The sequence below is a fragment of the Hyperolius riggenbachi genome, chromosome 10 (genome assembly GCF_040937935.1).
Source record: "Hyperolius riggenbachi isolate aHypRig1 chromosome 10, aHypRig1.pri, whole genome shotgun sequence".
Taxonomy (NCBI): domain Eukaryota; kingdom Metazoa; phylum Chordata; class Amphibia; order Anura; family Hyperoliidae; genus Hyperolius; species Hyperolius riggenbachi.
The window spans coordinates 73,679,874-73,691,335 of NC_090655.1; the positions used below are offsets into that span (position 1 = coordinate 73,679,874).

The window sequence follows — 11,462 nt, forward strand, 5'->3', positions numbered from 1 at the left end:
GTCAAAGTTGACCCTCATAGAGCATTATGGGGCGAATCGAACTTCCGGGAAAGTTCCGGGCGAACCGTTCGGCCCATCTCTACTCATGTTCTCCATAGGATCTGACGGTGTAATTCTTGATCACTTTTATACTCTGGCTTAGTAAGATATGCTGAAACAGTTAAAGTGAACCTCCGGACTAAAAATCGACTCAGCAGCACTGAAAAGGCTTGGTGTTTCTTTAACAGTTTCACAGAATCAGAACTTTGTTTCTCTTATACAAGCCTCATTTTTAGCTGCACAGAAGAAAAGTGCCGGGGCTTTTTTCCCATGATGCTGTGCAAAGCATGATGGGATTTCTGATGTTGTTGTTCTCGTTCTGCTGTTTTGGTGCAATTTTTTTTTTTTTTACATTTTGAATTTGACATTGAAGCCTAGCATGTGCAGCTGGGAGGGGTAATCAGGACACAGGACAGTTGGAACTGTGTCTCCTGCTCCTTGTCACCTCCTTTCAACCAAAAAGATGGCTACCTCCATGACAAAGATGGCAGCCCCCATGAATCACAAATATTTGCCTGTTCTTTTAAAACAGGGTGGGTAAGAGATTATATTACCTATCTATTCTAATTAACATAACTAATGTAACTTGATGACAGTATTTTTGTTTAGGCTGAAGTTCCCCTTTAAAGGGGCACTACAGCAAAAATCTCTAAAATTTTAAATATGTGCAAACATATACAAATAAGAATAACATTTCTTCCAGAGTAAAATGAGCCATAAATTACTTTTCTCCTATGTTGCTGTCACTTACAGTAGGTAGTAGAAATCTGACAGAAGTGACAGGTTTTGGACTAGTCCATCTCTTCATAGGGGATTCTCAGCAAGGCTTTTAAAAGGATTTAAACAATGATGCTGGCCAGCTTCCTTACTCGCTACACAGTTTTTTTTGGCAGTTGGACAGAGCAACTGCCATTCACTAAGTGCTTTTGAAAATAAATCCCTGAGAATCCCCTATAAAGAGATGGACTAGTCCAAAACCTGTCAGTTCAGTCAGATTTCTACTACCTACTGTAAGTGACAGCAACATAGGAGAAAAGTAATTTATGGCTCATTTTACTCTGAAAAAAATGTACTTTGTATTTGTATATGTTTGCACATATTTTAAATTTTACAGTTTTTCGCTGTAGTGTCCCTTTAACACTGTAAATAAATAAATAAATAAATAAGGGTTAAACAAATAATAAATGAAAATAATCATAATTAAAAAAATTAATAAATCAAGTAAACTTCTTTATCTCTTCCTTCTCTAGGCAAGCTCCTCCTCCAGACCAGCCATAAGGTAAGTTCAAAAACTAGAGGATAGGATAGCATTCCTTTCAGCACAACATCTCTCTAATAACAGTTTCTTTCTACAGATCACTGGACTTTACTCATTCGGACTAATAACCGGTAAACAACCAATTATTCCTTATGTTACTGATACGTTTCCTTGTTAACCTTTCTCTTTTAGGAAGGACTTTTTCTCTTTAACATCGCTCCCAAGGTTAGTATGCTCTACGAGTTGTCAACAGGAACTGTAAACATATATACATATGGATAAGTTTTCACTATGTGGCATATGCAGTTCTCTGGCAGGCGGCTTATATCATTTTCAGTTATAGTCTTATCAGAGGGGTGAACAGCATTGGCCCTAACGGATCTCCTTACACTCAGCACTTATGAGCAGCTTATAACTCTTCATTAAAAGTGTATATGAGTAAACAGCTTTGGACCCTAAGGGATGTCTGTGGATCAGCATGAAAATAATACGGTCTCTTCTCTCCACCATTCCCGTAAAACAGAAATAATAGAAGTCAAGATTACCTCAGGGACAAACAGAGGACTGGCAGGCAAATCTTTATATAATATTACAGCAGATGTCCATGAGATCTAATATCTGATGATAACACAGATCTCCTGTAAAATCTCATTTAAGGCCCCGTTCACACTTGCGTTTTGCCATGCAAACGGACCGGATCCTGATCGGATCCTGATCAGATCAGGACCTGATCCGGATCGGAACCGTACGGTTCGGATCCAGATACGATCCGGATCCGGTCCGTTTGCATCAGGCATGCATCAGGCTGCCATCCGGATCTGTGGGCAAAAAATAGCGACATTTAAATAAAAAAAATGTTGGGGTCAGCAGAAGGTGCACCTGGTGCACCTGTAGAATCAGGTTCCTCCACTGTAGGCCTCACCTCCACCTCCGACATTCTGCCAAACAGCTCCAGCACGTCTGTCACTGCTGCTCCACTCCAGACATGCTTGGCCCATGTGTCCCCATCCGAAATGGCCGCTTGGATACGCATAGGAAGTGGGGTAGAACGTCAGGTTTTTGTAGGCAGTGTGTTCTGTGCCTTCCGTTCCCCATTGGTTTCTGTGTTCCGGATGGTGCTGTCAGGCTCAGGTCCGGCTCCGGTCCGGGTGTGTGGGCCGGAGATCCGGACCCAAAAAATAGCGCATGTTGGAAAAGTGTCCGGAGTCCGGATCCGGCTCCATACTGTACGGAACGGACACGTGTGAACGTCCGCATAGCCTTTGCATTGCTATGCGGAACGTACGTTCCGTTTGTACAGTGTGCGGTCCGGATCAGATCCGGAAAATCCGGATATCGAACACTAATGTGAACCAGGCCTAACTCAATGTCCTTTCTTGTAGCTTCTTGTTCCTGTAGCTTTCTCTCTCTCCTGTTTATCTGATCTACACACTTTCGCTAGACTTTATGCAATTAACTATCTTTTCTGCTGTTTACCAATCGATAGGTCTGGCCGAGGCTTTTATAATCACTGTATACTTTTCCTGTTTCTCTTAATTCCGCTGCTTTTTCTTTTTCTCTCCCGTCATGCTTATCTGCAATATTTTCTTTGGCCTGCAGGTGTCCGGTTCCCCTGCAGCTGTTGTGTGCTGGGGATGCGTGGTTTCCCCTCTTTTTTTCTGGTATCCAGTTTACCTCAACGGCTCCCCACGCACACATCCCTTCTCGCCAACTGCACGAGCGCTGTTCCCCTCGCACACCGCCGCCTCGCGTCATGGTTGTCCGGCAACCAGGAGAAGTGCACGCGTCAATACATTTGCGTGCACTATCTCCCTTCTCAGCACACAGCAGTGCTACCCCTGATTCGCCTGCCAGTCTGCCCACACTACACAAGCCTGTGTCAGCAGCACAAAAAGAACTTAGAGCTGCTGGCCAGACAAACTACTTAATATATAAATATATATAGGCTACAATGTCTCTTAGCAGTAGGTAACCAAAGGTACCCTCAGTATTAAGCAGCTAGAGGTGCCCCCGACTGTAGGGAGATCTCGTCAGTGGAATGTCGAAACGTGGGTGAGTAACCTCTAATTGACGCTCTGCTCGGGACTCTGCATAGGGAAGGAGGGAGGGAGGCACTAGGGGAGGAGAGTGAGCCGCCTTTCCATCATCACCTTATGGTAAAATCCGGCCCTGAGCCCCTCCTACCAACACCTGTCACTTTGTCAAAGATTAGAATTTAAATTGTGTTGTACTCATGTGTTTTAACCTCCTTGCCGGTTATCCCGAGCTGAGCTCGGGGTAACCTGCGCAGAAGGATTGCTCAGGCCGATTTTCAAATTTTTTTTTTATTGTACGCAGCTAGCACTTTGCTAGCTGCATGCATAACTCAATGGCCGCCGCTCACCGCCGATTCGCCGCTACCCGTTGCGACGCACCGCCCCCCCAGACCCCTTGCACAGCCTGGTCAATCAGTGCCAGGCAGTGCTGAGGGGTGGATCGGGACTCCCGCTGACGTCGGTGACGTCATCCCGCTCTGTCGCCATGGTGAGAACGGGATTTCCTGCTTGCGCAGATCGCCGGAGGCTAGCTACATGATTTAAAAAAAAATAAAAAAAATTTAAAGTGTTGTGCTGCCCCCTTGCCGCAATAATTGGAACGGCAAAGGAGTTAATGATGGAAAGGTAACCGTGCACAAACATGTTTGTACTTTTCCTTGCATAAAAAAATGAAATACTTTTACATTTTTTGCATGCATTGTGTGTGTGTGTGTGTGTGTTCTTTTTATCATGCAGCTTTGTACTGATGATCTAAAGAGGAAGTGCTTGTCACAAGAACACAGACTGAGACGAATTTCATTCAGTCTTCTTACTTAGCTGTTTCTGCAATCAGCTTTTACAGACATATGCTTCAGGAGCTTACTATGAATATCTTCAGCTTCATTTCAGCATGGCTTCTGTACTTGGTTTCTACCTACCGGTTTGGTCAATGTGTGCTAAGACACAACTGTCAAGTGTTGGAAAAGAAATACTTTGCCCAATTTATGGATCTGAATTTTGAGGAATGTGAAGCATTTGAGGATCTGGATTTTTCCATCGGAGTTTATTGTGGCAAAGTGGAGAGCCTTCATGATGCACTGAAAGAGGTCCCCTTGGAAACTGACTGGCTTTGCCTGAAAACATATCACAAAGTCACGCTGGAAGAGGGAGCCTTCTCTCTATTCACACGCTTGAGATCTCTTTATATTGCAGGAAATATGGAACTTCTGCCTGGAGCCTTCAGTGGTCTTCCGCAGCTGTCTATTCTGTGGATTGGGAAACAAGATGAGAGTAACAACATCACATTTCATGAAGATGCCTTATATGGATTAAATTCACTGCAAGAACTCAAAATATTTGGAGTGAATCTATCAGAATTCTCCACTTTAATGTTTGAACCTTTGCATCTTCTGGAAAATCTAGTACTGGAGCAAAGCGGTATCAACAATCTGTCTGAGGTCACAACCTCACTGAAATCTTTCAAACACTTACACAAACTATCAATAATTGGCAGTATCAATTTGGAATTTAAGCAAACTGATTGTCTCACAACACAATATTTTGCAAATCATGGAGGGTCTTTAAGGTTTGTAGATTTCAATATCAGCTACCTTGACTTGAGCCAAACTAAGTTCAGCACAGTTGAAGATAATTCTCTCTGCAACTTTCCGCACCTACAAGTCTTTCATCTTGAAAAAAGTGGCTTTGAAATGGAAGACTTCTTTAAGTCGGGTATCAAGACGATCAAGACCATTTCTTTCCCAAGGAATGGTGTTACAGTCCTTGACATTTGTAAGTTGGCTTCTCATTTTAAAACAGAGGAACTTTTACTTGGAGATAATGGGGTACATAGAGTCGTCACTTCCACTGGCTCCTGCAAACATGTAACGAAATTAGATTTGTCATTCAATTATCTAACTAAGATCACAGTAAACCAAAGGTTTCCCAATTTACTGGAGCTGGATTTGGCATCTAACGAAATGTTGAATTTGAATATTTGTGCCAATGAATCTGTACCGGTTATGAAGCTGGTCTACTTAAATGTATCTTTTAATTATCTGCTTAGTTTACATAAAGGACAGTTTGCCTGTCTAAAAGATCTTAAAGTATTATCTTTGGAGAACAACAAAATTAATCACATTCAGGACTTAGCCTTTGATGGTTTAGAGAAATTGCAGGTTTTGAATTTACAGTACAACAGTCTGTTTGTTATCGGCGAATATACATTAGAAAATTTGTTTGTATTAACGCATTTGAATTTGTACGGAAATATGATACAGAGCATTGATGGGGAGGCCTTTAAGCATCTCTTCAGTCTCGTAAGCCTAGAGCTGACGTATAATATCGCCACTGATTTCTATTGGTGGCAAAATATACAAGAGTCAGTGATGTACTTATCACTGAAGGCAGATATTTTACAGTTGTCCGCAGAAGAGGTAGGGGATTTTCCATTTCTTGAAACCTTCAGTGTGGATTCAACGAACACTGTAACGAGTTGTTCTAAATTTACTGGCATTAAAGAGTTACATTTAAAAAACCTTCTACTCTTTAAATGCGATGAGGACTGGGGCAGCCCATTCAGGAATTATACAAACCTTAAAAAACTGTATTACACAGGAAACAGAGAAGATTTTTCTGACCCCACTTTGAGCAACACACTGAAATACGTGCCACAACTAAACTTCCTTTATCTACAAGATACTGATAAAATGGTTAAATACGGTCAGTTAAATGCTTATGAAATGTTCTGTGGATTGTCACACCTTAAATTTCTACATTTAAAGAACTCTGGAATTGATTATTGGGATTTCAAAGACCTTTTTAACGATTTACATGAACTGGAGTTTCTTCTTGTTGAAAACCAGAATATTCAAGTCATTAATGAAACCGTATTTGAGACAATGCCTAATTTGAAGTATATTTATTTTTTGCAAACCACTTTTCCCTGCAGTTGTAAGTTCACCGGAATGCTGTCATGGGTGGAATCTAGTGAAAGTGTGTCCATCATTGACTTTAGCAACCAGGAATGCCTCATCAACAATTTAAAAAACAATTTTGTAGATTTCTTGCACACTAGTTGTCTGACTAATCTGGACATGATAATGTTCTTGCTGACTTTTTTTGGCACTCTGCTGTTCATGGTTATATCACTCTTCTATGAAACTATATTGTGGTACATTGTTTACGCTGTCTACACAGTGAAATGTTGGCTAAACCGCAGAAATCATAACAGGAGAAGAGATCATTATGAATATGATGTCTTTGTTTCTTACAGTGTACAAAATGAACTGTGGGTTGTGGAGCAGCTCCTTCCCAGCCTAGAGGTAAATGGACCACCTTTCTTCAAAGTGTGCATCCATAATCGGGACTTTGAGGTTGGCCGAGACATTTTGGAGAACATAGTGGATAGTATCTATAACAGCAGATGGACAGTATGTGTTGTCTCCCATCACTACCTACAAAGTAACTGGTGCTCTCTAGAAATGAGGATGGCAACCTACAGGCTACTATCCGAGAGTAAGGACTCTCTGATTTTGGTGTTCCTTGATAAGATCAACAAAGAAGAACTGCAATATTACCATAGACTGATTAAACTGCTGGACAAAAAGACCCATCTGGAATGGCCAGATGATAAAAATGGACAGGAGCTCTTCTGGGCAAGGCTACGTGAAGTGATTGCTAAGTCTGGAAGAGACGCAACAATGGCATATGGATCCTGAAGTATCATAGAACAGGTCTAGATTTGAGCATACAGGTTTGACTGCAGATATTATAAACTTCTTAAAAATATTTTTGGGAATTTAAAGGTGTGTGACAAAATGTGGGGACTGTCTTAAAAGATACCTAAGCGCTCCTAAATTTTAAAAAAGGGGGAGTAGGCATATGTAGCAAGCAGTCCTCATGCCCACTGCTCCCTATGTTCTGCTTTGTGCCCCTCCGGTACCGTCTAAGGGTCCCGCGAAGCTACTTCCGGGTCAGCCAGGTCGATGAGCAGTGCTGCCCGGCGACGCACATTCTTCATTGTGAGAATGTGGCTGGGAGCCCTCTGCGCATGCGCACTATGTAATAGTTTTTAAAATTTAGGAGCGCTAATGTATCCTTTTAAGGGGCCACAATCACAATAAATACCCATATGAATCATTGTATAGTGTAACAATCTGTCAACGATTTAAAAAAAAATAATAATAGCACAATGAACTTTTTTTGCTCAAAACCTGTAGATCCAAAATTCTGGAGTGTTTCATAGTAGAATAAATCATTTACTTGTACTTGTAAAAATTGGTCATCCAAAGATTTGTTTTTCTGCTATGATCCAATATCCCCGTTATTGGAGGGGTGCTGTCATGCGCCCTAGTTGATTGGTGGATGTGCTATCATTGTCACCAAATATTGGCGGAACTGATGTCATTCTTCCGCAGACATTGTAGGGAATGTTCTTATGCTTCACATAGAGTACCTTGTAATGTAGTGCTTCATTTCATGTGGTTTCTCGTAAAGCAAACATGTGGCGAAAATAAACTTATGATGAATTGTATGTGTAGTACAGCTAAGAAATAGTACAGTAGTAGCACAGTAAAGAGTCTCATATAGTTTTTGAGTACAGGAAAAGTTAAAAAGTTCAGTTTTCTATGCAAAAGAGCTTCTCTGGGTTATTTGACTCACTGGGTGGTATACAGTCCTGTTTTCTGAAGCACTTAAACAGGCAAGAAACAGTGAGAAACAGCTTGAGATAAGATTCTACGGCAGGAAACTTCAAGGGTCATTATTTCTGCTTTGTTTTATAGCTGATAGAACAGGGTGTGGTTTTCAATCTGCAACTCTGACAGTATGACACAATGTTATAAAAAAAAAAATGCCCACTACCGTATATACTTGCATATAAGCCGACCTGCATATAAGCCGACCCCCCCACTTTTACCTAAAAAAACAGTAAAAAATGATTGACCCCCATATATGCTGAGAATAAAAATGAGACTCTTTTCTTAGCCACTGATTTTTTATTTCTTAGTCGTACTACATATACAATTCATCATCTTATAAGTTTATTTTCGACTCAGGTTTGCCTTTAAAGTGAACCTAAAGGCTACAAAAAAAAAAGAGATTAACTCACCTGGGGCTTCCCTCAGCCCCCTGCAGACGATCTCGCAGCCCCGCTCCGATGGCCCAGGACCCGCCGGCGAGCACTTCCGGTTTGGCCGTCACCGGCCGACAGGCATGGGAACGCGAGTGATTGTTCGCGTTCCCAGCCTGTATATCGCCCCCTATGCTGCTATTGTGGCCAGGAGGCCGCAATAGCAGCATAGGGGGCGATATACAGGCTGGGAACGCGAACAATCACTCGCGTTCCCATGCCTGTCGGCCGGTGACGGCCAAACCGGAAGTGCTCACCGGCGGGTCCTGGGCCATCGGAGCGGGGCAGCGAGGGCACCGATCATCTGCAGGGGCTGAGGGAAGCCCCAGGTGAGTTAATCTCATTTTTTTTTTTTTACTTTAGGTTATCTTTAAGCACTAAGGCGAGACTGTTAGATTTTGCATTGCAAAATATATGCAAATTATAAACAATTCTTTTTGATTTTATGTTTTGTTATACATGCAAAGGCATGATATTCCTTAAAGGGTACCTAAAGGGAATAAGAGATGCCACTTTAACTTACCTTCTTCTATCCCCTGAAGTCCTTCTGGTCCTTCAACATCATTCTGTGCTGCTGCGCCAGCAGGAGTACCCTTCTGGATGGATAGTGTAATGGTTAAGGGCTCTGCCTCTGACATACGAGACCTGGGTTCAAATGTCCGCTCTTCCTGTTCATTAAACCAGCACCTATTCATTGAGGAGAACTTGGGCAAGACTCCCTAACACTGCTACTGCCTATAGTGGCTGCAGCACAAGAGCTTGGAGTCCGTCAGGAGAAAAGCACTATATAAATGTTATTTGCATTATCTTCTGAAAGCTGAATGACTGAGCCAGTCACGGGCTACTGCACACGTGGGGTCCCGGCCATGTACCTCCTCGATTCACCCATGTGCAGTTCCAATTTTTACAAATGGTGCAAGCGGGCCCTGTGCATGCAGCTGTCATCAGGGCACTGCTGCTTATCAGAGCAGAAGAATGATGGTGAGGGACCAGGATTTTAGGGGGCTGGAAGAAGCCCCAGGAAAGTTAAACTGACATCTTTTATTTCACTTTAGGTTTCCTTTTAAAAAATATCTGTGTTTATGGATGGAGAAAACAGAAGTCTTCTATAATGTTTTATGCTTTATTTTATTATTATAGTTATTTGAGTTGGAAAAAGACATACGTCCATAGCGTTCAACCAGAAATATATAAGGTATGACACTAGCCTGCACCTTTACATATCCTTGTTGATCCAGAGGAAAGCAAAAAACCCTTACAAGGCATGGTCCAATTAGCCCCAAAAGGAAAAAAAAACTTCCCTCACCACTCCAAATGGCAATCAGATAAAATCCCTGGAACAACACCCCCGGGAATTACCCAGTAATTACGCTTCGGCTGTCTTCGGAAGCACTTGGGCTCCTGAAGACAGGCAGCTCTGTACTGCACATGCCCAAGTGGCCAAGAGAGGGCGCTCGTGCGTTCGCAGTACAGAGCAGAATGTCTTTGGAAGCCCGAGTGCTTCCGAAGACTGCTGAAGCCTACACAATGTGGAAGCAAGCAGCCCAAACGGAACGGTTGTGGACTGATAACAGTGGAGCCTGCGAGGGAAAGCAGGGACCGAAAGAAGAACGGGAAGGCTCTATAGGACCCAGAGCCTTCCCTCTCCTTAGTTGAGTATCTGTTTTTTATTTTAAGAATTGCGAGGAAAGCATCTAAGCCCACCTTAAACACAGATATAGAATTTGCCATAACTATCTACCAGGGGCAGACTGACCACTCAGGCACCGAGGGCTCATGGTCAGTAGGGGGCCCGCCGTTTCTAGCCCTGGGCGATTAGTGCAAACGCCCGGGTCATCAGATTTAGCGGCAGGAGGGGGGGCACTGGGTGGAGTGGCGGGGTTGCGGGCATAGTGTAGATACAAACTCACCTTCCGCTATCCAGGCATGCAGCCTCCAGCTTCTTCCAATTCCTCCTCCGGCGTCCGGCGTGGAATGGGAGGGTGCCTCCGGCAGCAAAAGTGTGTGTGTGTGTGTGGGGGGGGGGGGGGGGGGGGGGGGCGATTGGCGCCGAGCTGGAGGGGGTAGCAGCCAGGCAGTGGGCGGGAAGCAATGACTCACCTCCTTCCATTCCAGCGCTGCTTTCCACTGCTCATCACTTCCTGCAATGCCGCCCACTGTACTTCCGCAGTACAGTCTGCGGTATTGCAGGAAGTGTCTCAGCTGTGTCAGCACAGAAATGTGTGCAGACACAGTTATTAGGCCCAGTTCACAGTGCTCAGTTGCGTTGCAGAATAATTCTGCATGTCAGCTCACTGCCCATACAGTTCTATGGGCCTGTTCACAGTAACAGATCATGTTATTCTAACTCACTGCATGCAGCCTTTGTATTAAAGTCAGTGTCCAGTCTCCATTGCAGTTCACACACATTTTAATGTGTGCGTTCGGCAACTGACCACTGTGAGCCCAGCTATATGTAAACATAGGATGTTAACGTTTTTCTTTAAAGGTTACCATGCTGTTTCTTATCTTTTAGAGCAGAGAGGAAGTTCTGAGTTCAGGTGCGCTTTAAACTTGGAGTACCATTTAAGATGCCATAATTTTGTTTAATTGCACTATACTATTTATCCACTAGAGGGCACTCAATAGACATTTGTCTAAATCTCACACACTAAATCTCATGCAAAGTGCTCACCACATTAATGCGGGACTACTGGCATGAGCCTTTTTTATGCTGTGCTATACTTAAAGGAACATTTCATACAATATTCAAAAAACACACCATGGACAGCCAATCCGTCCTGCATCTGTCTATGTACCTTTTGAAACTAAAATAAATATACATACTATTTTGATCATAGCTAATATTTTAAACCTATAGGCAGAGCCGGGACAAAGTCCTCCAGCACCCAAGGCTGAGACACCAATGTGCGCCCCCCCCCATCCCTCCCACTCCAGCCGTCACACACTGATTGCTGTTAGACTAGGGCCCCAATACCTTAATCTCTAGTTATCTGGCTTGCAGCCACTGCCATGTATC

The 11,462-nt window shown here is 43.2% G+C and overlaps 1 protein-coding gene across 1 annotated transcript; it reads left to right on the top strand.

Moving 5' to 3' along the window:
* The first annotated feature begins 4,205 nt into the window (after nt 1-4,205).
* On the top strand, nt 4,206-7,238 carry LOC137536490 (toll-like receptor 13). The gene has a single exon (XM_068258703.1). The coding sequence runs from the start codon at nt 4,317-4,319 to the stop codon at nt 7,029-7,031; it is 2,715 nt and encodes a 904-aa protein (XP_068114804.1). The 5' UTR covers nt 4,206-4,316; the 3' UTR covers nt 7,032-7,238.
* The last annotated feature ends 4,224 nt before the right edge of the window (nt 7,239-11,462 follow it).